Source organism: Pseudopipra pipra, chromosome 1, assembly GCF_036250125.1.
Source record: "Pseudopipra pipra isolate bDixPip1 chromosome 1, bDixPip1.hap1, whole genome shotgun sequence".
NCBI classification, from domain to species: Eukaryota; Metazoa; Chordata; class Aves; order Passeriformes; family Pipridae; genus Pseudopipra; species Pseudopipra pipra.
The window spans coordinates 32,538,895-32,565,125 of record NC_087549.1 but is presented as its reverse complement, the minus strand read 5'-3'; the positions used below and the strand labels follow the sequence as shown (position 1 = coordinate 32,565,125).

At 36.8% G+C, this 26,231-nt stretch overlaps 1 protein-coding gene and 1 long non-coding RNA gene across 5 annotated transcripts in view; one reads left to right on the top strand and one right to left on the bottom strand.

The window, feature by feature from the left end:
- Positions 1 to 5,652: 5,652 nt before the first annotated feature.
- On the bottom strand, positions 5,653 to 7,588 carry LOC135412142 (uncharacterized). Its single transcript, XR_010429512.1, has 2 exons — positions 7,270 to 7,588; positions 5,653 to 5,753 (listed from the first exon to the last, which is right to left on the bottom strand). It is a non-coding gene; the product is annotated as an uncharacterized LOC135412142 (long non-coding RNA).
- Positions 7,589 to 7,682: 94 nt separating this feature from the next.
- TERF1 (telomeric repeat binding factor 1) overlaps positions 7,683 to 26,231 on the top strand; it is a 22,597-nt gene continuing 4,048 nt past the window's right edge. The window contains exons 1-9 of one of the 4 annotated variants that reach the window (XM_064650576.1): positions 7,683 to 7,905; positions 11,604 to 11,699; positions 13,929 to 14,059; positions 15,442 to 15,528; positions 16,837 to 16,986; positions 20,412 to 20,518; positions 21,493 to 21,558; positions 21,638 to 21,681; positions 22,728 to 22,789. In XM_064650576.1, coding sequence (XP_064506646.1) covers positions 7,713 to 7,905; positions 11,604 to 11,699; positions 13,929 to 14,059; positions 15,442 to 15,528; positions 16,837 to 16,986; positions 20,412 to 20,518; positions 21,493 to 21,558; positions 21,638 to 21,681; positions 22,728 to 22,789 — 936 coding nt within the window. In that variant the 5' untranslated portion in view covers positions 7,683 to 7,712. Of the gene's footprint in view, positions 7,906 to 7,996; positions 10,174 to 11,603; positions 11,700 to 13,928; positions 14,060 to 15,441; positions 15,529 to 16,836; positions 16,987 to 20,411; positions 20,519 to 21,492; positions 21,559 to 21,637; positions 21,682 to 22,727; positions 22,790 to 26,231 lie in introns of those variants that run through there. The other 3 variants (XM_064650548.1, XM_064650555.1, XM_064650565.1) reach the window with 3 other exon arrangements.

The window sequence follows — 26,231 nt, the reverse complement described above, 5'->3', positions numbered from 1 at the left end:
TTTTAATCAACCAATATTACAGAAAATATAACATGAAGATCGTTTGATAGGATTATTTTCCATAAACACAAATTAACTTGCATTAATACTGCTACTCACTTTTAACTATTTATTAATTCAGTTTTACATTAGCTTTTCCATTATTTTTACAAGGATTTACATGACACTGACAAGTCTATAACTACAGTGGCTCTCACTTTTATTCTTTTTAAATATTGGCATGTTAACTTTCTTTTACACTCCTGAAATTTTTCCTGTGTAGCAAGAACTATTGAAAATCAACACAGTCAAACTCCTCAACAGGACGATAGAGGCTATCCAAACCTGCTAATTTAAAATGGTTCCTTTCCTGTTTCAAAGCAGAACAGAAACAGTTTCAAAGTTCCTAAAGTGCAGGTAGCCCACAGCCCTCCAAGTCAAGCCAGTAAGAATTGGGAATGCTCAAGGTCTCCCATCACTTGGAATAAGGCATAGAAAGCAATAAATATATATATAAAAAATAAAATAAAATAAAAAAATAAAATTCTAACTGTGATCAGAAGAGAAGGTCACAAATGAATACTCTTTGATCTGTAAGTTCCTAAAACACAATATTTCTGTTTCAGCAGATGTGGAAACTGACATGTGGGGAACCTTAGCAAAACCCACAGTGTGGATCATCTATCAGATGTAAAAGTTAGGAGGTCTAAGCCCATCCAGGCCTTACAGCTATAGGCAGTTCTGTTATGACCAGCCCAGAAGGGGAGGGTAACCCCAGTTCTTGTTAATAAATCTCTTGGGGTGGATTAGAGTGAAACAATACTGAATAATTGGTGTTTGTAAACATATATATGTAGGGTTTATTTTAGAACAATTTTGTTAAAAAGGAAAACAGGTGTAGAGCCATTTTGGTTGTTATCATCTATAGTAATACAATATTAAAGCATAAAAATAACACTTATGGAAGTGTATAAGGAAAGAAAGAGAAAGAAAGAATAAAAGTAGAAAGATATATATAGTCACCACCTACTGGGTCTGGCAATGAAACTTGTTAGTTGCAGCTTCAATGTCTGTTGGTTGAAGCGACGATCTTGATCCACTGTGGGTGGGGGAAGTCAAGCCAAGCCAAGCCAAGCCAAGCCAAGCCAAGCCAAGCCCTACCCAGCCCTGCCCCGCCCCACAAAAAAGCCCAAAAAAGCCACAAAAAGCCCAAACAAAAATGTACAACTGTTCATTATTAGTTGGTTATCTTTTTATTGAAATCATAGTTGACACTAACTATGAAAAGGGAGGTAAATCAATTAATTGCTGGGGGGGTTGTTTGGGTTTTGTTTTTATTTTTTCTGTACAGTTGCTGATTTTTGCCTCTGAATTTTTTTTTCTTTGAAAAGCAGTGAGCACACATGGAATTAGCATGATGTATAACTGCAAGTAATTTTTAAAACAAGACTGATATATCATTTGAGGTTTTGTGTTGTATTTTTAAGGAGATAAAGGACAAAAGAAAGGTAATGCAGACTTACATACAAATACTATGTTAGGAACCTAGAAAAACAGCTGGGGAGGTTACATGTCAAACTGGGTCAGTACAGTATTGAAAAAAAATCCACATTTTATCTCTATTTGTCGTAATGTTGAACTTCTGAAATATGCAAGTATGCAAGTATGCAAGTATGATTTAAAAGAATTATTAAGCCAAAGGTAAAACATATATTAAAATTTAAATTAATGTCTGATAGAGTCTAGTACTAAAACAGTCACACTTCTATATAGCATTTTCTGAGATATGTTCAAGTAGGAAAGCAGCTGGGACCACTAGTGTCACTGAAACAAACTGTAAAGTTAAACTATTGAATTGCCCTTGGCCAGATTAGCTAATACAAGTTATAAATTTGAATTCTGTTCCTTTATGGTTAGTGTTTGGAAATGTGGAATGATCCAGCAACAATAAGAAATCTTTATAAATTTAATTCTGTATTTGCTTCTTCGTGATTTTGCATTCTAAAACACTCAGGCAAAAGAAAGTCTGCATTAAGAGAACATCAGTGACTCATTCAGGAGATCAGCAATACCATATCTGAGATTATTCCATAATGTTAATTATGTATCTTGTCAAACAGTGGGTCATTTAATGAGAGTATTTTTCCAGGAGACCCCCATCTCACTCAGTTCTGGGAATAAATCAACAGTTTGTGTTGACAAAGACACTAAATGTGAAGTAGCCAATCCCTCACTTGCTGCAGAAGATTAATTTGATGTAGTGAATGAGGTAGCACTTGCAGAAGGTTTGATACATTAAAAAATCTGAGTCTTGCCCAGAAAAATTTAAACTTCTCTTTCTCTATAAAATTCCAAGGCCATATTGGAATAATTTAAATAATTTTTTAAAAATTATAATTAATTCTGTTTTCCTCATTTTCTATACTCAATTTTAAATCCTCCCATTTTGACTTGTCGAGTTGTAAAATCTCGTAGTTGTAATTTAACATTTCATAGACTGTAGGTCTTAAAGGAATTGCAGCTACCCACAGTTAGTCAGAAGTTGAGTTATAGGATATCTGCTATTCATTTAACTAAAGTCACTGTGATAATTTGTCCTACCTTCCTCTTTTATTATTCTTGGAACTTAATTCCAGAGGGCTATAGGCAGTCTAAATTTATGAATTACTATGAAAAATCAGGTCCAAGATACTTCCTCTTAGGCATCCAAAGTCAGTGAACAATTTTGGCTATACTTCATTTCCATCTAATATATAGAATGAATGGAAACTGAAATCCGTATATAGTGGCTGAATAGTCATAAAAAGGTGTATGTTGGCCAGTTCTCCAGCTCTTTGCCCCACTTCCTGAGATAATGAAACATCCATAGTTGGACCTGAATCTCCATCAGTAGTCCTCCATTCAAGGTGTTTGATGTGAGTGGAAGAATTTCAAGGAACATCACAAAATGCACTTATTGTGCAACCTATACATCAGTCAAACTCACTTTCAGCAAGCAAAGATGACACCACTGACTTGGCTCATGAGAGTAAAGACAAATTAGTGGTGTTTTGTGAAGTGCTCAGAGCAGAGTGTGATAAAGTGCAAGGTCACATGTTGAAATGGGAAGAAAATAATAGTGAATTATTTGGGCACAATTCATTCTATCCAATAAATGAGGGAAGGGTATACTGAAAGAATAGTTTATAATCTGATAATGCAAGGCCATTGAAAGTTGCCTTCACAGAGGGGCATGTTAAGTTTGCATGGATATTTTTAATTCTGACCTATTCTAAATGTTCTCATCTTTGCTGATCCTTAGGCAATGACCATGTACATGTCTGTTTCTGTGCCATTTCATAGGTTTTTATTAAAAGAAAAAGTATCTACTTCATATTACACAAAGATACATAGATGCCATTTATTTCATGTTACATATCATTATGACTTTCTAGTTCCCCAATTTGCTGAAACTGCTTAACATCTAAATTCGAAGCATCCTTAACAGATACACACTCCAATTACCCAAACATACCTGATATATGTATTCACTATGTACCCAACTCATTATGGAATTAGTGTATAAACAAGCTTAAATAGATATAAGAAATTAGGCATCCAATTGAGCAACTTCCCCTGATGCTTGCTTTTTCTAACCATCTGGTCTACAACATAGTGTTATTGTCACATAGGCTTTTTTTGCCTTATGACTTCCACTTTTATTTGCATATTAAAATATGGGTTTAAATAAATGACTTGATAAAGATCAGTTGAAAATCTGTGGCACTGCCAGGCACCATATCTGCATTTACAAATCCCTAGTTGGTGCTTTTGGTCACAGTAAAATCCTTCCTTCCCTTTATTACTCAGTAGAATTCAGTTCTTACAATATCACTCCTATAAAATTTTGCTGCATCTTGTGATTTTTTTAAATTTATGTAGCAAGAGAAAAGTTTTTCCAATAGCAATATGGAGTGAAATTAAACATTGATTCCTGTCTTGCTTTCAGCAGGATCCAATCTCCTGCTCAGCTGTATTCACTTCAGTCATCCCTTGCATGGACTTTACTTCCTACAGCATTTTAAATGGTCTCAATTTTACTTCAAATTTTCATTCTGTGTACATCAGCACCTGTGAGAAAAGGAACGTTCTTCGTGTACTTGTTTTTATTTGGGGGCTTGTTCCACTGCAAAGCCAAATCCTCTTAAACATTCAGTTGGTTCCCAGCGTTATTGATGGATACCCTATACTTTGGGTAGCTATGAATAAAACCTTTATCCATAATTTCCATAAAATCTTTATCTCTAAATTTTTTATATATCAGTGAATTGATTATTCTAGCAAGAGGTTTTTCATTCTAAAGTATTACAATACAGTGCCCCGTAAAATTTTCACCAATACGACATACAGCAAACCAGAGTATCACGGTGTAAGAGGTGTTAGGCTGGGGCCATCTACTGGTTGTGTTGCTCAGCTTTTATTGACAGATTCAAAAACCACTTTACACATGTAATTCTACTGTAATTATAAAAATAACAGCATATATTAACACATTAATCACCTAAGTATGTGATGCTTCTTGTGTAATATTTGTTTTCAAGTTTAAATATTCCATGAATTTAATATGGCAAATCGTAAACAGAAAAAAAAATTTATTTACTTTGCTTTCATAAATGAAATAAAAATAGAGGTGAAGGGGCCTAAAAACACTCTTACTTCCCAGTAATATCAAAAAGAAACCAAGGAATAAAGTAATATTAGTGCCAAGATTTAAACAATTTAGTCTAGACAACTTTAGTATTATTGCTCTGATGAAGAGGGTAAATAATTCTTATTGCCTTATTTGATGTTTTGTAAGATTTTACTCTGAATTTGTATGTGCGTTCTAAAATAGCTAAGATGAACTATGCAGTTCTCTTGGGATTAAAGAAGATCTGTCAACTTTATGATGTTCTGCAAAGGTTTTTATTAAAAATAAATTCAGACAAGAAAAGAAAGTAGCAGATGAACAGAAAAATAAAGCCTTTAAAACCAGAAATTCTATAAATGAGCTATTATGAAGTAAGAATAATCCAGACAAATTAGTTGGGAGACCAAAAGTATATAATGATGCTGTTAAGTATGTATTTACTCATTTATTATATGAAAATACTGATAATTATTTATGCTGTAATTTAGTCATTTCTTATTTTAACTGTCTTCAGGAGCAAGAGAGAGCATTTTACAGATTTTACAAGTTTAAGCGAGATCCTTTGCACCTATTAAATTACTATACATATACATTTATGTATATGTATGTATACACAGAGACACAAAAATATATACATATTAATTCATTATTCTGATGTCTATACATACATATACCTGCATGTATATATACATATATAAGCATATAAACACATATGCAACATATGTATATTCATCTATATCTGTATATACATATGCACACATGCATGCACGCCTATATATCATGCCTAACATCAAACATGTACATTATACACCCTTGGTTAAACAAAATCCTCTGTTGGCTCATAGTTGTACTGGGATTAAACATTATTCACATTTGCCCTCAGCAGATCCATCAGCAGGAGAAACTTTCTAACAGGAGCTGTAAGGGGCAAGTAAATTTTTCAAGAAATGCAAATTGCAATTTAAAACGTTTAAAAGGCAGATAACCAATAAGACTTCTCAGCATAAACAGGAAAGTGTTATGTATTGCAGGTTTGGAGACCAGACTACGGGAGCTAAAACTAGGAAGACATTGCCACCACCACAAATGGAACTCGTAGACACACCTGCAAGAAAAAGAAAAAAACTGGTTTAGGAATTAATCCAACCAACTGTTATTTTACACCTCATTCATAAGAGTAATAACGCATTCTTTGCCACACTAGAGTACCATTTGTCATGCTGCTTCAAGTTCACCCAGGACATCTGACTTCAAATTGCCTACAAGATAGGCATCTTTACTAAAACACTTGTTCAGGCTCTTTCTGTCATCAAGGGGGGAGAGATAGGCAGTACATGAAAGCCATTTGTTCGCATATGATATTATGGGTTTCTAAAAGACACTCAGGCCTGGGTGCTGTGCTGGTTTTGGCTGGGGCAGAGTTAATTTTCTTCACAGTGGCTAGTATGGAGTTATATTTTAGATTTGTGCTGAACACAGTGATGATAATAAAGATGTTTGTGTTATTGCTGAGCAGTGCTTACACAGAGCCAGGGCCTCTTCTTGCTTTTCATACTGCCATACTGGCAAGGAAGTTTGGGCTGCATGGGAGGTTGGGAGGAGACACAGCTGGGACAGGTGACCCAAACTGTTATTCTGCACCAGTTGAGAGGAATTTGTTGAGGTCATAGAACCTACTTTGGCTTCCCAAAGCACATTCTCAAAAAACTATCTTTTCTCCATTTGAACCACTGAAGTCAGAATCCTCTGAAGGCGTCCTGAAGAGAACCAGAATATGATTGCTGCCAAAAAGGTAACAGTTTGCAGGTTTGGTCCTGCGGTTGTTTGATGGTGGTAATTTCAAGCTTTGACATACTTTCCCGTCAGTTTCTACTACCAAACTCCCAAAATGCCTGCTCAAATAAACATTAGTGCATAATGATCTCATTTTTATGCCTAACTGGTTATGTCAAACACTTTGAAAATTTTGATTCTCGAGATTATCAGCAGCCTGATGAAGCCTGTCAAAGCTGCAGGCTTATCACTATCCTGAAGTACTACCAAAACAATACACCAAGTAACAGGAATTTTTCCGGTCTGAAGAACTCATGTCCTTGAAGTTGTTACTGCAGATATACATGTAAGCAAACACGCATTTGAAAGCTCACTACAACATAAGCTTACAACTGTTGCCAACAAGTTGCCAAATATTGTCTCTCTCCAAGTGCGAATTAAAATCTTACATTCTATTAGTATAGCTGTCCAAATAGATGATTCTTTTTAGTTAAATAACGTGTTTTCTTGTCTCTTTGACCTCATTTTTTTATGCCACAGCGAAACTGCTGCAGATGCATTTAATGTGACCACAGCAATCAAAGGCAGCAAAGGCCTAGCAGCTAATTCATTCTGCTTCTTGATACCACACTGTTCCTCCCTGGAGTGAAGTTCAGATGAAGGCCTTTCACCAGATCTACCAGAAGATTGTGTGACCCTCCACCGAGTCTCTGAAAGGAAAACCGTTCTGCCCTTCAGCACTTGCCTTAAATTCAGCCCTCTAGAGACAACCTTCTTCCCTCCTAGGTTTTATCTTTTAACATATACAGAGTGTTGCCTTTTCAGACAGATGCACTCCACACTCCAACTCAGTCCCTCTTCACATTCCATCCTGGGCTTCAGCGTCAAGTCGAGGCTTCCACTTTCCGGTCCTTCCAGGCTCTGCAATGCTGGTATGTCCTTCCTTCCTCCAGCAGCCTTCTCTCCAGAACCCACATGAAGACGTGCTTAGAGAAGTCCTCCGCATCACGCATGCACAAAACAGCCACGTTTCGCGTTTTACTCTCCCAAAAAGCGTGGGAGGTGGCAGCTCTCTCGGCCACTGCTCCTTCCAGGACACTCATTCCTTCAGCTCTCAGCCTCTGGCACCAGGAGGAACTGGCGGATCAAAGCGAGCGGCCGGGCCGCGCTGATTGGCTGTGATGGGGCGAGTGGGGCGGAGCCGGAGGGGCCACCGCGCTGATTGGCTGCGGCGCGGTGAGTGCGGGGCGGGGCGGGGCGGAGTCGGCAGCCGTTAGCGCGCAGTTTGAACATGGCAGCGGCGGCCGGCGGCGCTCCGAGAGCGGGGCAGGGTCGCGGCGGTCCCTGCGACTCTTCGCCCCCGCTGGCTGCGGTGGAGGCCGTGGCCGCGGACTGGATGCTGGAGTTCGCCTGCTCCTGCCTGTGCCGGCACTTCGGGGATAGGAGCGGGGCGGAGTTCCGGCGCTGGAGCGACGTGTCGCAGGGTGAGTGGCAGTGGCGGCTCGCGGGGTTCCGCGGGCGCTCGGGGCTCTCGCACTCCCGGGCCGGTGTGTCCTGACTGCAGCGGCGCTGAGGAGGTGGGTATTCGGCTCTTTCGAAGACTTCAGGAGATTCTCGGAGCAGCGGGTAACCTGCTGAGGCCGTTTGGTGGTGTCGGCAACACTCGCACACGGTGGCAGTGAAGCAGTGCACGCCGAGTTTTTGTTCGCTTGTTTAATCTGCCGGTGTTCGAGCTCGACTGTTGTGAGATAATCGCGGCTCCTGTGAGTTAACATTTTGGTTGAATGAGACTGAACCTTTCCAAGGAAACAGTGATTACTGAAGGCTCGGTGGTGGGGACTTTCAGATGTTGAGGTGAATAGAGTCATTGCTGTCAATCTGTCATCTTGATCCCAAGAACCTTCCCTGTTCAACACGACTGCCTGTATACCATCAGCAGCTGCTGAAACTCAGGCCTCGGATGCTGAAGGGTGAAGGCTATCGGGAAGGTGAAAAGGATTTAGTGAAAAGATGAAAACGTGGTAAAAAGCAACCAGAGTAGAATTAAACACACCAAGTTCCACGAGTTTATGATAGACGACTAGAAGTATTTCAAGGAACTATAGTCTGGCAGAGAAAGGTGAAATGAAGTGTGATAACTGGATTTTGAAAGGAAAAACATATATTTAAATTGAGAAATCCACTTAAAAATGAGAGTAGTTAACAGCTAGAAGCACATGTCTAGGTCTCAGATAAATTTGATGGATTTATGATTTTTTTTTTTTGTGTTAGAAATAGTTTTCCTGAAGATACCAGGTTAGAGCTTGGGGATATTTTGTCTGTATGTGTGTTCTTCAGTCAAGTGAATGTGATACTATGACTTGTTTAAAGTTCTGGAAGGAATGGAGTACAATGGCATGCGGAATGATTAGTGAGGAGGTTGATATGAGATATTGTAAGAGGTAAGGAATCTAAAGATAATTAGGTACATTGAATGGTGAGCTGCTAGATTAAATTATTCATGGTGCTTCTCTATGTTTGGCCTTGGGACTGTAACTCAGCAGGAGAATTGTACTGAAATTTCCTGAAGGTGGGAAGCAGAGGAATTGTACTGAAGTTTCATGAAGGTGAGAAGCAAAGGCACTGCCAATGCAGTCGCAGACTGACATGTCTCCTGAGAAGAACTGGAGGCCTGAGGACTGTAATAGCAGAAACAATTAATTAAATTGTACAGAACGCAAGGTCACATGGAACTGAGAACTAAGAGGAAATTTTGAACTTGTTCCTGCTCTGTTCAGCAACAGAGGAAAGAGTTGGGCATATTGGTGCTGTAAGATTATAAAGTCAGTATTGTATATGTCTATGGGAAAAGCTAAGCACAGCCATAAGATTCCATTAGAAAATTGGGTGTGGGTTTTGGGGTTTTTTTTCATAGATATACAGAACTATTACTCTTGCATTTGTCAAAGTGAGACTCTACTGGAATAATGATTGACTGTCAACAAGAGGGTCAATTCAAACTGAAGGAAGGGCAGAAAGGTAGGAAGGCAAAGCAAACAAGATGAGCAATTTTATTAGGAGATAAATAATATTTTTTTTATACCTCAGTATGCTGCCATGTAGAAATAGCTAGGTTACCTGGGATTAAGGATTTAAAGACATCATGGCAAGGTTACATGCCTTGCTTATTTTATCCTGTGTTGGTAGGGTGTTATAGTCTATATACCTGAACTAGCTTGTGTAGGTACCTACATGGCAAGGAACTGGATTTCTAGAATTTCCAATGAAAGGCTAAGATGAGAAATACATATGAGTTGCAACAAGAAGGAAAGTGATTTATGATTGAGAACACTATTAACAAACAAATTAATAGAGAAACTGCCCTGAGTGTGTGGAGGGAGAACAGTCTAGAAAAGATTACTAAGGCTTTGTCTCTTTCTGTTTGTCTGCATTAATAGTGAGTAATTACTGCTAAGGACCTGGTGTCCAAACAGTAAGCATTTAAAGGTTTCTTTTTCTTTGGAATAGCTCTAAAGGAATTCAGTTTGTGTAGTCAAGACTGTTCCACTGCACAAACCAAGCACAGAAGTTTTGCTTTAAAGAGACACCCCTGCTCTGAATTAAAGTGGTGATGTATGTGCACCTTATGAGAACAGAGAAAGCCGAAAGATTTCAAGCTGCTTGCCAAGATGACCCCTTTTATTCTGTGGAATTGTTCACCTATGCTATTCTGCCTGCTTCCAGAATTTCGAAGTTCTGCCTTCATCTTCAGAGTAAGGTGTTCATCTCTATTATTAAGCTTGTCCAAACACTTTCTGAAGTTGAACTCTGTAGTCTGCTATGGAAGGTGCATAAGTGATCACAATGCGTGGTGCTTTACTGCTATTCTAAGTGATGTACTTTTTTTACTTCATATTTTGGCTATAGGATCTAAAAGCTCTTGTATCACCTGTCCTCACTGAAGCCATTAGAAATGTTCTTCCAACTCCAAATGGCAGTATTATGCTTGATGTTAGCTTAGGTAATCATTCAGGGCTATTTACTTTGTAATTTCATGCTTATCTATTCTGTGTAGGAGATGGTTATACACTAATATTCAAGTAGGCTGAGTACTTTCAAGTAAAACATTTTATTATGTGCTCTAGTTGTTTCATTGCAAAACTCAGGTGTTCCATGCTCCATAATCCTGGCTTTTTTGCTAGGCTGACACTGAAACGTGTACATAAACAATTCCTGGCCTAGAGTGTTCAGTCTGCAACTTGGACAAGTAACATGATATGTTCTTCATAATTCTGTGATTTTTTGGGGGGCACAAACGAAACACAGGAAGTTTCATTTGAATACAAGGAAAAACTTTACTTTGAGGGTGACTGGAACAGGCTGCTTAAAGAGGTTGTGAAGTCTGCTTCTCTGGAGATATTCAAAACCTGTATGAATGTGATCCTGTGCAACCTGCTTCACCTGAACCTGCAGGGAGGTTGGACTACAAAATCACAGAATGGGTAAGGTTAGAAGGGATCACAGCAGGTATAGATGATATCCAGAGGCTCCTTCAAACCCCAACTATTCTGTGATTCACTCTTCATTTTGAATGTTACTATATTATGCTGTGAAGATGAATTACTATATCCAGCCCAATAAAATAAGAAATTCACAGTAACCAGCATGATGGGTATAAACGCATGATAGTTCCCATTCTAAAATGTGTAAGAATCCTTGTGACCTTCCAGCCTTGAAAGGAGGGTTTCCCTTGTAGATGTACATTTCTGACTGAGCTTTCCTCGTAGCTTTTACTGCTTTTTGTCTCTGAAGTTTCTATAGCAACATATAAGTGTTACCAGTCTGCCCGTGGCTGATGGTTTGTGGGCATTCCGTGCTCTGGAGCAGAGAGATGTCTTTTGTAGTAAGCTACTTACCAAAACAAAACTTTATTTCAATACCATGGTCTTTGAATTTGATTGAATATAAGCCTGTGATACATTTTATTGCTTCTTTGGAGAAGGGTATATTTTTCTACTTAAGTTCTTAAATATTAAGTTTTTTTAACATGGACAAATACTAATGAAATGTGCTTCATTGGTTTCTTAATGAATTAAAAAATTAGTAGATCATTAAAGTCTGATAACACAGTGTCTATTATGTGTCTAGCCACATTGTGGCAGTGCTGGAGCAAGACTGACTTATCATTTGTCTTCTTTTCCAGCTCTTATCAATGGCTTTTTCAAAATACCTACACATCAGAAAAAAACAGTTTATCTCTGTCAGCTTTTGATAAGAATTGCAAAAGGAAAAACCCTCGGTAAATACTCTGATTCTTTTTTTTTTCACTTGTCTAAAAATATTTGTGTGATCCTGCACAGAGGTGTATTAGATATGCTTTAACAGAGCCTTTACTGTACATATTATAAATACATATATAGACATATATTTATATGTAAATCGTACATATCTGTAAACACATATATAGATAAGTATAGGTAAATAAATGGCATGAACTCCACATTTTGGGCTGTCTTTATTCCTCATGTGACTGAGTTGTATGCAGGACCAGTGTTTTCTGTGCTGACTGACTTAGCTGCTCTGAGTTTAAATTACTATATACTTCTTAAATTATCGGTCTATTTTTGTTAGGGTAGCATCAACAAAAGAAATCTACTGGAAAAGACTGACTAGCTATTAGTGAGCAATACTTGCATGTTTAAAGCTCAGGATGTACATTCCTTTCTGCGCACATAACTAGAGGTTAAAGCAGGACTAACAGTAGGAATAAGAATATGGATGAAAAGGATGACTGCCCTTGTTTCCTACAGAAGACTGTAAGACTTTCAGCTGGCAGCAGGTCCTTGGGGCTCTTTTTCGCTACCACTTCTCCTCTGGCTGTATTTGCAACTACATTGTTGATTCAGCCCAGATGATTTTGCTTCACACTGGAATTTTTGGAAGACTTAAATTTTTTTTGCTGCAAATTTTCACTGTTTGATAAAACTCATTGTAAGACTTAAGAAGCAGTCTTGCTAGCATGACCATAGAAGAAGGAAGTGTATTCTAGGCTAGCAGTGCCACAAAGGCTTGTTTTTATAAAATTAATTTCTCTATGTTACTTGTCAGGTAATAACAGTTGCCTTGACTTATTTTAGCTTGAGAATCAAATTCTTGTATTTAAAGTAGTTCATTTTTTACAAATTATGAAACTTTTCTGATAATGCTCTAAAACTTTATTATTGTATATAACACTTGGAAATATGACTTTGCTGTGTGTTTTTCTTATCAGTGTAGAGAATGACCTGTGTGGTGAGGAAGATTGTATATGCTTAGTAGGTATTAGGTCAGGTGTAGCTCCACAGTGTACATGGAAAGCTACTACATGCTAGCTTTCCTATTTTTTTTCTAATTATTAAAATATTTAATCTGTACTGAGTCTTAAAACAGAGTAGGCTGTTTCAGGTGCCAGCTCTTTTAAACACTTTGGTTTTAGAGTATTAAAATAAACTTAATATGAAGTGTCATATTACTTGATTGAAAGAATAATTAAAGAAACACAAAAGTGGGGTTTTTTTAGTTATGTGTATATATGCACATAACACTGAAATTTCACTGACTGACTTATTGTAGTGAGTATAAAGTAATTTTCATTTTTTAAGTATTGCTTAAATTGTTTACTCATTTCTTAATGAAAGGAATGAGTTATTGAGAGAGATTCTGCTGATGTCATATAAAATGAAGGAATAAGTGGGCCTATAGTTCAGTGAACATCTTGAGCTAAGCTGGCAGTGATGTGGGGAAAAAAACACTTATTCACCTGCCAGCTCCTCCTGCTTCTTTTACATTCACTTGTGCAGACGTGTGCAATGACCAGACTGGGAAAGTGTTTTGAGTGTTGAGGGGATGACTATTTGGCTAGGTCAGATCTCTGCCAGAACTGATCACTGATCCTGCTCACTGGGAGTTTATACAAACCTTGGTGTTGGCACAGCGGTACACTGACATGGGAAGTTGCTTCTGCCTCTTCAGTGACACTCCTGTGTTAAACTGTTTGAATTTCCCTCTTGGTTTAAGCACTTCAAATACAACAAAAACTTAAGACATGGAAATACAGTGATAGATTCAGGGAAAAAATCCCAACCTTAGGATGGTGGTTATATTACAAAAATTAACAGTATCAATACCAAATGTTTCGATATCTGATGCTAAGCTTACTGTATTATTAATGCCAGCCCAAAGACCTAATGCTGAACTCAGCACTATTGCAAGTGGCATTTTAGGTGAACTATAATTAGCTGACACGTAATATCCCTTAAAAATGCAACAGTAATGTCATTAGCAAGAGTAGGAAGAACTAGTCTCTCTGAAAAGAAGATAGTTACTTCAGGTTCTTAAACACACCTGGAGAGAGACACTAAAAATTACTTGAGGAAAAAGGAATTCAATTAATGTATAGTACGTATTACTATTTTGCATATAAATACTGTAATATTTTTAGCTTTATCCTTTACTTTTTTTTTGAAGTACTTTTTTTTTTCCCTCTAAGAATTACAGTTTGAAAATGGTCAAAAAATTTCACCTTTGGAATCTGCTCTGGCTTTCTGGACTTTACTTGAAAAGGAAGAAATTAAACTGGAAAAGCTTCATGAAGATATTCGTCGCTTGATTCAAATTCAGGTCTGTGTGACTTACTCAAAATGCTTCAGGATGCTACCTATTCATTGGGAATGAGTAGCTGGAAAGCTGCCCAGCAGAAAAGGAGCTGGGGGTGCTGATCAACAGCCAGCTGAACACGAGCCAGCAGTTGCTCAGGTGACCCAGATGGCCAATGGCATCCTGGCTTGGATCAGAAATAGTGTGGCCAGCAGAACCAGGGCAATCCTCATCTCCCTGTACTTGGGATGCTTGGCACTGGTGAGGCCACACCTCAAGTACTGTGTCCAGTTCTGGGATCTTCACTACAAGAAGGACATTGAGGTGCTGAGCGTGTCCAGAGAAGGGCAGCGAAGTTGGGGAAGGATCTGGAGCACAACTCTTATGAAGAGTAGCTGAGGGAGCTGGGGGTGTTCAGCCTGGAGAAAAGGAGGTTCAGGGCAGACCTTATCACTCTCTCCAATTACCTGTAAGGAGGCTGTAACCAGGTGGGAGTGGATCTCTTGTCCCAGGTAACAAGCAAGAGGATAAGAGGAAATGGCCTCAAGTTGCACCAGGGGAGGTGTAGATTGGATTTTAGGAAAACCTTTTCACACAAAGGGTTGTAAAGCATTGGAACAGAATGTCCAGGGAAGTGGTAGAGTCACCATCCCTGGAAATGTTTAAAAAAGCATGTGGATATGGCACTTGAGGACATCATTTTAGTGATGAACATGGTGGTCCAAGGTTGATTGTTGGACTGGATGACCTCAAAGGTCTTTTCTAACCTCAAGTATTCTGATTCTATCTTACTAAAACATAGCCCCTTTTACAAAAAGCTTGAGCTATTAGCAGACTGAACTGAATTTTCAGAGTTTTAATACAGAGTAAATAGATCTGTACAGGGGACCTTTTTCTATCCAAAGTGGTTCCTGTTTGTACCAGTTCAAATTTGTATCAAAAGCAGCCAATCTGAAAAAAAAAAGTATCAGTCGAGATCTATTTCAAAACACTAGTATCTTGAGCTTTAAAATATGTTATGAATAGTTTTTTTTTTTTACTTAAAAATCATTATTTTTATTGGAAAACTTTTGATTTCAAAGACGAACATATAAAAACACATTGTCAGCTACTGGGAATGTGAAAGTCTTTCAGGAAGAGAGGGAAGCAATGCTTAGTGGGTAAGTATGGGACACTTTGCATCAATGAGACTCTTTTTAAATGCCTGATGGAGAGGCTTTATACATGAGGTTTAATATTACTTCAGAACTAACTTTTATAACTAGATAATTGTTGGTAACTCTTAAGTATATAATAATCTGAATTTTGGAAGTCTTAGAAAACTGTAGTATTGTGACTTTTGGAGTTTTTTTCTGATTCTCAGGTGAAAAGTATTTCAACATATCTTGTAATTATATTTGTTGTAGATTGTAGCAGTTCATATGGAAAATGGATATTTTAAGGAAGCTACCGAACTTCTTGAAAGGCTGTTTACAGACTCTGAATCAGATAAGGTAGTAACTTTCTTAAGTTGCATTAAACTCTTTTATTTTCAGTGGAGAAAGATGGGAGTGGGTTTCCAAAGCTAGTAAATGCTACCTACATAGCTTTGACCTGATTATTGTCTATGCGGGACACCAATGGGACTTTTAAATACAAAAGGAAATTTTTGGCTAGGGGATTGATAGAAGTAATGGGTGATTTGGGGGAGTGAAATTCATCCAGCAGTTGTTTTTTTCCCACTTAATATGAGGAGTGAGGTGGCACTACAGCTTCTGGGAATTTAATAGCGCTGTTTTCTCAGACCAAAGGCAGTATAAACACGCTGGTAGAGGCATAACTGCCTAATAATTAGTCTACTGACTTCTATCGCAGTGGAGTCTATTCGTCACCTCTGTTGATTAGTGTTCTGTGTACTGAAGCATCACAGGGAAGGAAAACTCAATAGCTTCTCTAGTATGGACTGAATGTTATTATGCTTCTACTTGGAAAAGACAACATAGGTGAGTCAGGACACTTCCTGGTTTGAAGTTGACTGCATCATTCAGAAAGATGCAGGTTTGAGTGCATATCTCTAAAATAATAACTAGTGCACACACCTGAATTTTCTGGGGTGGAGAAAAGAGCAAAAGACTGCAGGCAAAAAATAATTTAAAAAAAAGGTAAAAATACTGCCTGTATCTTCATCTGGTATATTAGGACATGTGTTCTATGTAAGTAGTAGCATGTGCATAACTTATTCTTCAGATACAGTCCTCATTCAGAGGATTCAGGTGTTTGGAAAGTGTAGACTGTGATAATAGTATTCAAATTCATAAATAAGAATGCAGCCTGTACACAGAAGTTAATTCTCTTGGTTATACTGGTTTCTGTAGGATTCAGAGTGATTGGTAGACAAAATGTGAATTTCTGATTATCAGTATTGATGTGTCCTTAAGGCTGCTATACTAAGTAGTCCTTTTCCTGAACACTGTACACCCCTTTCAATGGCAGTGGTTTCGAGGTAGCAAATGAGAAAAGAGAACTGAGTAACGAGTGGCTTTTACTGGGTGTTTTTTGCTCCATTGACAATCCTGCTTTCAGTGTTATTCATAAAGAAAATGATGATGGGGAGTTACACTTTACCATTTACTGACCCCATAAAGTAAATGCCTGGTATTATGCCTATTTTACTTTAGAACCCTGTCAAACTGTGGCATGAAGTTATATAGGCATATTCAGGAAACTATGTAATAATCATGTTTACTTTCTATACGTCCTGTTTAGCATAGATACCAAGTTTATTGCAGGATTTGTGTTTTATAAAACTGTGGTTTTCTTAGCCTTTAAGGATGAAGCTGGCAACCATAATTAAAAACAAGGATCCATATGTTCCTCTTCTCCAAAGCTTCAGTTACAGTCTTTTAATAAGTAAAATCAAGTTCTACATTGAACATTTCATGAAAGAAAAGGAAACTGACTTCTTAATACAGGTATGTCAAAGCATTTTCAAAACGTCTCAAAAGAGTTACCTGATAAGATTAAATTGATTTATACTTTCAAGGGAGTTGTTTAGGCAATAGTCAGTTATTGCATTAAATGAAAAGGAAGCTTTGTCTTCATTTAGATTGTCTTATATTCAACCTTTTTGTTTTAATTAATATGTCTTGGAGAAAGTTAGTAGGAATAAGATTCCTCGAAAATATCTTTTATTAATGTTTTTTCCACAACTGTTTTGATCAGAAAAATAGGAAAAAAGCATAATTAAAATAAGATCTGTCAGTAGTGTATGTTTAAGAGAAGCAGTTCTGATCTGGGACTGTTTAAAAAATAGCGTAGCTATATATTTAATGCTTGTTTTTTTTTAGGTCTGTATGACTTATCCGAAAAATAAAAGATCAAGACCTGTTAATTTGGCTAAAAGCTTTAGGAATGTCAAAGAAGTTAGGAGGTACAAAACTGTTATTGCTGTTTTCCTGTAAATAAGAAAGGTCCTTACAAAGAATCTTGCTCAAAAGTGATTTAAAATGGACAAGAACAACATTCCTTTTGCAGTTCATCTTCAAGAGGATTGTAAAGAATTTCTCTTATGTTTACTTCCTATAAAAAAGTATTGAATTATTCAATTACAAAAGCACAGACATCTAAAGGTAATAAGAAGCAAATTTTAAATAAACAATTCTGAACTTCCTCTGTGTTTTCTATTTTCTTGCCCAAGAGACTAGACAACTTATTAAATGCATTCAAAGTATAAGACAAGGAATACCTTTTAATGGTTTCACTTGACTGTCAGTTTTCAAGTTTATTTTTCAAGGCTATTTCTTTGAGTGGAAGAGGAGATCAAGGTTTGGAGGTATTGGAGAAGGCCCAGAACTGCATACTAGCATAGCTAGACCCTCTGTTGTTGCACCCCAACTGCCTGCACGTCTGTCCTACTTTCTGCACCAACACTACAAATCTTATTTTGAACAGTTATTTTAGGACATGGAGGAGACACCTTTGTGAAGAGTTTCCCCTTCTGTATAGTACGTAATGGTTCCCCAGCAGTGTTCGCTACAGAAGAGCACTCCAGCTTCAATTTTAATATCTCTTCCCTTTCTTCTAGTGCCAGATGTAGAAGTATATATAGAATATATATATATATATATATATAATAGTTTGGATTGAAAGAAACCTTTAAAGGTAGTCTAATCCAACTCCCTTGCAATAAGCATGGACATCTTCAATTAGATTAGATTGCTCAGAGCAGTGTCCAACCTGGCCTTAAATGTTTTCAGGCACAGGGCATCTACCTCATCTCTGAGCAACCTGTTCCATGTTACACCACTCTCATCATTAAAAAAAAAAAATAAATCCTCCCTTATATCTAATCTAAATCTTCTCTCTTTTAGTTTAAAACCATTAACCCTTGTTCCATCACAACAGACCCTGCTAAAAAGTTTGTCCCTGTCTTTCTTTTAAGCCCCTGTTTAGGTACTGGAAGGTGCTAGCTATAGGGTCTCCCCAGAGCCTTCTCTTCTCCGGGCTGAACAACTTCAATTCTCTCAGCCTTTCCTCATAGGAGGAGATGCTCCACCCCTGTGATCAACTTAGTGGACCTCCTCTGGACCTGCTCCAGCAGGTCCAAGTCTTTTGTGTGCTGAGAACCCCAGAGCTGGATGCAGCACTCCAGGTGGAGTCTCAGCAGAGTAGGGGTGCAGAATCACCTCCCCTGACCTACTGGCCATGCTGCTTAGGATGCAGCCCAGGATATGATTGGCTTTCTGGGCTGCAAGCGAACATTACTGAGTCATGTCCAGCTTTTATCCACTATAAGGTGGTCTACATTGCTAAACTGTTTGAAGACAGCTTATTCTAGGTTAGTGTCAAGCTTGGAATCTACAAGCTTGCAGCTCCTACTGTTGATAAAGCTCTTGGAGTTCAAGAAACTCTTATAGGTTAGCTGCCCTAAGTACAGTCTTCAGATAGTGCATTACGAGGCTAAAGGACCTGTACCAAGAAAGCATTGATCTGAATTCTTTGTAATTTCTTTTTATAACTTTCAATTTTCTTTCAAAAGAGTTATTTTTAGGGAAAAGTACAATTTGAAAGCTACTGTTAACTTGCAAAGTACAATATAGTTGATTTAAACTTTTTTTTAAACTAAATCCTTTTTACCTGTTTATCTATATGGAAAAATGTTCTCACTATCATACAGGTTTTGCTACCATCAGCCACTGCAAAACACCCAGTATTTTGAAAACTTACATCTGAAAGATGTAGTTATGGGTAGTTATGAAATATGTGACAATGAAACAATTCTGTGATTGGAAGTATTCTGTGATCAGAATACTTTCCAGTGTTTTCATGGATGAATGATTGAAATAGAGAATGTTTTTATATTATCTCACTCTCGGAAATGTTGAGAGACTCTGCAAGTTACTGTGAAGGGCAGGTTAAGATTTCAAGACTACTGAAAACTGGATGGATGAAGGAAAATTAACAGGAGGAAAAAGAAAGCCCTGAAGAGCAAACTGATAAAAAGTGAGAGCAACAGACTAAGCAGAAAGAATTAATATTGAGCCTATAGTGAAGCTCTCAACTTTTAATCATTTTGATATTTCAGTGCTGCAAAGCAGGTCACCTTTTGGGATGTGTAGTGTTGGATGGAAGATGGTTGGCTCTGCTTAGTGCACAACTGGCAAAAATGAACTTTTGGACTAAGTTGGACTAAATGATTTTTTTTTTTTGAGAGTGTTTTTATTACCTAAAGTGGGAGAAATATAGGGAAAAGTACAAATCTTAGGATTGTCTGGGCATTCTATAAAGAGTAATGAACTACTACTTCCTTCTCTTGGCAATGGAGGAGAAATAATCTTAGTTTGTGGCTAAAAGTTTGAGAAGGATATTAGAAAAAAATTTTTTGCCATTGCAAGAAAGGTTATATTACAAGCCTAAGGTCTGATTAGACATGTCTTTTGGAAGTGTTATAGGCATGCTTGATCCTCACATGTGCTACAGAACTAGATAAACTTGTGAGACCTGTCAGTTTTCCATTTCTAACCTAGTTATAAAAAACAGATTTTGGCATACTTTGATAGTATTTGCAGTCTTAGTTAATCTCCACGATATACTTCACACCTTCATAAGTTCACTCATTATGCAAGTATTCATTGTATTTCTTTGTGTCCATATAAATATCACTTGCAGCTATGACTAAAATTTCTCTGAGTTATTAGTTGATAAAGATCTTTATGGATTTCAATTTAGCAAGCTAGAGTTATTTTGAAACTACTTATTTTCATAGTAAAACCTCTGAAGTGTCTGTGAAATAAGCACTGTTAGTCCTTATAGAGAGTACACATATTAATCCCAGTGTGACCTACTATCTAGGTATTGGCTGGCTTTAATTTTAAGGTATCAATTCCATTTCTCACAGGAAGCCACAAAATATGCAGAGTCTAAAGGATTGGAAGCAACAACATTGCAAAACAAATCTATGAATGTCAGTGAAAATGACGAAAGTATTTTGGTCACAAAACAAAGGTATGTATTAAGGATTATATTACTGAGGGATGTACTTGGACAGTAACTTGAAACTTGTAGAATTAAGAGTAGGTAGAAGGAAGGACATTACATTCCAAACTGCTGTCCAATAGAAAATTAGCTACAAGCATATTCCATATTTTTTTAAAATTTGGGCTCTTCTATCGTTACTTTTGGCATTTACATCAAATAGCTTTGGTTAAGTTTAATTATTTGTAAATATGCAGAATTTCCAGTTTAAACAGCTGTCAATCTTGTATAACAATAAAAACATGAAAAGACTTTGCTTTTTTTAATGCTTTTTTTAGTCCTGCCCTCCTAAATTCAGACTATAAGTCATCTCAAGAAAGAGAATAAGAAAATGGAATCAGGCTGTTATATTTTCTTTACAGCTGAACACAAGATTCTGTTGTTGATACTAATGTGAAGGAAAATAGTAATGTTGCTTCATAATTCTGGCAGTGTGAACCCTCAAAACAATTATTTGGAATATACTAATATTCTAGGTTTATTGCCTTGTTTTTCATGGAGAATATAACTGTAGTCTTTAGTTGGGATAGAGCTTCTATTTCTGCATTGTTATACTTGGAATATTTGGCATCATTTAGTTAAGGAAATTGACTCATGCAGACAGTATAGAGGAAGACATTTCACAAGTTTTCTTTGGGTTTTTTGTTTGTTTTTGTTTTGTTTTTTTTAGAAAGATAGCTCATGACACAATTACATCTGAGAGATATGATGAAAGACTTGTTAAAAAACCCCTATGGAAATAATTCCTGATGAAAAATTAGATGTGCAAAATACCATCCATTTAAATGTGTGAGGCAAGATTAAGAGGGTTAATGGATTGATGCAGTTAGTGTTTGTATGCCACTGTTTCTGTAGAGAGATCTCAATATCTTTTTAAATATTGTTGAATCATGTAAATGGCAAGTTGCTGCTTAGGAAATTATTTTTTTGTCTTTTTTTTCAAGATTGGTGAAAGAGCAACAGTATATCACAAATCAGTCACCTGGAGACATAAAAAAATCCACAGAAAGGTAAATTTTTTTGTTGCTTTTGGTCATAGACTTTTCGTGAAGTTCTGTGTATTTTTACTCCATTCTATGTTGCTTACAGGCCTTATTCAGAGCAGAAACACACAGGGAGCAGAGTTCTTCAGAGTGAGTATTAGTTTACTTTTACACTTTCGAAACAGTCATGTCAAACCCTTATTCCTAAGTGTGATTGGATTAATAAAAAATGGTTGTGGGGGAAAAAACACTGCTAGTTTTTGTGTGTATTTTCTGTACAAGTGCGGGTTTGGTGGTTGCCGTATTTAGGAAGCTGTGAAGTGGCTTCTCTGGCAACTTATTTTGTGAAATCATTCACTATTTTCTGGTTTGCTTGGGGTTTTGTTTGCTTTATTGTGATTTACAGTATTCTATGCAAAAGAAAGCTGCCAGAGGAGTACTGAAATTTGTCTCTTTCTGAATTTGGAGCTAGATAACTTTGGTGGGAAAAACTAAAGAGATTGACTGATTGGAAAAACAAGTTGTAGTGTAAAATGCACAAAGTTAGGATGTTTGTGCATTTTCCTGGTAACCCTAACTTAACAACATGGATAATGTAATATTTATAAGTAGGTTCTGAAGACCATTAGCAACCTCTTACCACAGAGAGATGATGTTATAGTTTCTGTGTGTAGCCACGTTGTACATGGAAGGACAAACTCTTAAGATGCCTTGAATGCTTGCCACAGTTAAAACCTGATACATGTTCTTGGAAATAATGTAATCTGTATACAAAGAATCATAGCTCTGATTGTTTGTTACTTCTCATTCTCTCTATGTAAAATGAGAGCAGTATGTATAGTAAAAATGCTTTTACCAAAATGAAATGTTTCATTATTATGCACCAATTTTTACTTAATTAATTTAACTAATTAATTTACCTAATTAAAATATAATTCTTCTGTGAACTCTATTGTATAGAAAATGTGGTGATTTTTTTGAACAGGCTATTTTTTGAATCTTTGGACTATGGTGAGATATCATGTGTATTCATATAAAAAAGTATATTTATATGTAATCAGACACTGAAATTTTCCCAATCTGTCATAACATATCAAAATAGGGTACGTTCTTGTCTCATGTAAATGGTAGAATGCAAAACTGCTGCCTTAATGGTGACTCCTCATTGTACTGGATGTATATTAACTGTCTCCTAGGTCTGAACAACTTACAGAATGTGGAAAACCATGAAGTTTCAGCTTGTGGCCGAAGAAGACAGGTTTGTACCATTCTCTGTTCTAAATTGACATAAAATTAATCTACACTGCACCGAATTTTTTTCCCAGTTTTATTTGACCTTCTTCGAAGTGAGTAATCTGTAGATTACTCAAGCTCTGCTACAGCTCCTGAAACTGTTAAAAGTAATTTTTTTTTGAAGAGAGGAAATAAAACTTATTCTTTGCACTCTCAAATATTATTGTTGCTAATGCTTCTGAGCCTTTAATTTGTTGAAATACGCTGTTTCTAAAGCTTAGTTTGATTCTTTTTTTAAAATGTGAAAAAATAAAAAATTCTTTCCACTGTTGGGGTTACAGAATTCAGGATATCATTTGCCCATGAGAATTTTAGGCAAACATCAAAGACTACTTGTTTTCCAACTTAGAAGGTTAAATATTTAGCAATTTCATAATTCAATAATTTGCTCATGTTAGGTGAAAACATCTATTTGCTTGGGAAAATATTTTAGTTTTTATAAACCAAATGATAGGGTCTTCTTATAATGCTACATTTCAAATCGTCCTTTGCATTCTCTTCATGGGTGAGCCTACTTCATTTAATTACTTAAAATAATGCTGCTATGTTCACTAATGCCAGAATTCCCTGTTGTGGGAATTACAGAAGTGTATACCTCAATAGAAGGCAATTTGGTATGATGTTGGGATAAACTGTTTCAAGCTAATTTTTGCACATAGCCAATTTTCATTCATAATTGTTCAACTTCTTACCATGATAACTAAGGAAATTAATATTAAATAAATGCATTGCCTTTGAATTCATTTTCATAATATCTCTTAGGAAGCAATTTGGAGTCTTTCTGTTTAGATAACAGTACAAGTTACCATCGTACATCCATTTTGGTGTGAGCTGTTTCATTTTTCTGGTGTTCATTTTGACATTTCATTTTTTGTATAACAGGGAGGGCCAAACCTGCTCATGTTTTTTTCCAGATTGCCATTGAGGAAAGTTGTACTTACTTCTAGTTCTTTAACCATTTTTACTGCAGTTGAAGTACAGGTTAAATCTTCAGTTACATGGTGTCCTCAAATTGGTTGAGGTCCTAATGAGAGCTCATCTATCCTTGCAGGTTAAGCCCCTATAAACAGTTTTTCACTTTCTCACAAATCTCAGGAATAGTTAAATCGCTGAGAGCCTCTTTAAAAGCTACAGATACAACCAGTGCCCTAAAAAGAAAAAAAATAGCAGCACTTACTGGATTTGTTTGTTGCCTTTAAAAATATAATTAGTTTACTCCAAAGTATACTTGGATAGGTACCTTGTTAGCCAGTGTCTGGTAAGCATGAACACTTCCATCAAGCTTGTTTTCAACATCAAGATTTAAACTACTTGGATCACAATTGACAGAGAGCTAATGAGAACTTTGTGTTCACATATTTTCATGCTGAGGTAGTCTGTTATGGGGTCACCTACAAGCAGTGTATCTAAGTCTAGGGCTTATGCACACATCTTGTTAGAAAAAAATAGATGTTGTTTGCTTAGTTACGTTGTTGTATTACAACCTTAATTGAAATGTAAAGGCAAAATTTTTAGAAAAATGCATTTGATAGTAGCGAAGAACTCTGAAAATTTTGTAAAAACTTGAATGAATTTTATGATTCAGAACTGTGTTTCTTTAAACACTTAGAAAAGTTGTAGGCATTTGCTGCCTCTGTGATATTTATACCATACTCCCTGCCAGTCAGACTGCTCGGAAATATTGTATAGGAAGCAATGATAATTGGCCTTTTACACGATAAATCTGCTCCTCTGCTTAATCATCTGGGTTATAAAATTGTCTACATGCATGAAAGAATGCAATGAATGTCAGAGCTGTTGACTTCTAGAACTTCCTTTTCCATGTAGTCCCTCTTTCAATGTTGGCATTGTTTGCTCTTGTTTTGTAAATGGCATTTCATTGCAATGGTTCAGTGCCCATTTTCAGCCTTTCATTGCTGTGTTTTCAGTTAGCTGCAAATAACACTCTGCAGTGCTATTGAAAGCAAGCATACTTTATTTTCTCCTCCCTAAATTAGGGGATGCAAGTGTCACGGAATTTAGGGAACTGTTTGTACTCAATTTTATATCCTGTCCTTTGAGTTGTTTAAAATCTGACTGACAGTTTCTTTAAATTAAAGAATGTGTCTGAAAATCTGGATGTTCAGAATTTAGTCAGACTTGTATGGGAAAAAAAATCCATATATTTAAACCAGAAGGAAAAAAATCAGAGCGGAGTCCCGTAATGCATAAAGGAAGACAGGTTACTAGAGGAGGACTGACTCTAAGGAATAACAAGATCTTTAGATATGACAGAGTATACCTCTGCATTCTGCCTGGCAAACTCAAGCTTGCTCTGCCTGCATTCTAAGCTGGCCAGATGTCACGTTGCTCTGGACTAGGTGCCGTGATGATGTGAGCTCAAATGTAATGCTGCATTATGTCCAGGCTTTCAACCAGCCTTGGTAGCTTGTAACAGTGCAAAGCTGGAATCTACAAAAGTGCTGTCCCAGAGGGGACAGACAGTTCATCGGTCAGTAAGGTGGGAGGCAAGTTACTGCTCTGTACAGCTCCTCAGTGAAGAGAAAAGATGACAGTCCCTGATTTACCTGTAAGGCAGGCTCCTCGTTTGTATGTTAAACTGAAGAAATTTATTTTAAAAAACGAAAGCTCAATATAAGCAATTTAAAATCAAAATAAGCTAAACCAACCCTTTTAAGAGCAAATGTAACTAGTCATTGCAAGTAACAATAGTTGTAATTGTCTCTGATTGAAGTATTTGAATTATCTGGTGTTCTAGGTCAAGAATAACTCTGTTACTTGAATAAAGATTTTATTTAGGAAAGTTTTCTGGCATGCTCTGGAATGAACTACGTGATTCCAATGGAATCTCTGGCCTTTTAATAAAGTTTAAAAAAAAAACAAACCAAGAGCCATTCACTGCTGATGCTGCAAAATATTTGTGGAACAGGAAGTATTGGAAAAAGGAAGTATTTTTGATAAAGGTTAGACTACTTTAGAGAAGTTTTAGGTTCCAAACCTTTTAGAAATACAGCTGAACTGCTATCACTTGTAATTCTTTCACTGCTTAGTGAGGTTTGTTAGTGATCATAGTTTACTGAAGAGGCACTGATAGTTGCATTAAGCTGGAGTAGGTCCAACTCTGAGATGTGAAGTTTAGTCTTCATGTACCTCAGCTTACACTTTGCATAGGTGTCACATTTTCCCTCGTTGTAGAAAAACCAGGATACAGTTGTGATCAGGCTGAATGTTATCTAAGCTTCTTCTCCCTCATACTCACGCCCCTGCCTTTCATGTTTGACTGCTGCTGACACTTCTAGCAACTTAAATTCAAGGGAAGTGGAGAACCATACAGAATGACACTCAGTTGTCACCTGGCCTATTCCCAATGTCTGAATTGATTTTGCTTTTAAGAGCAGAATCTTTTA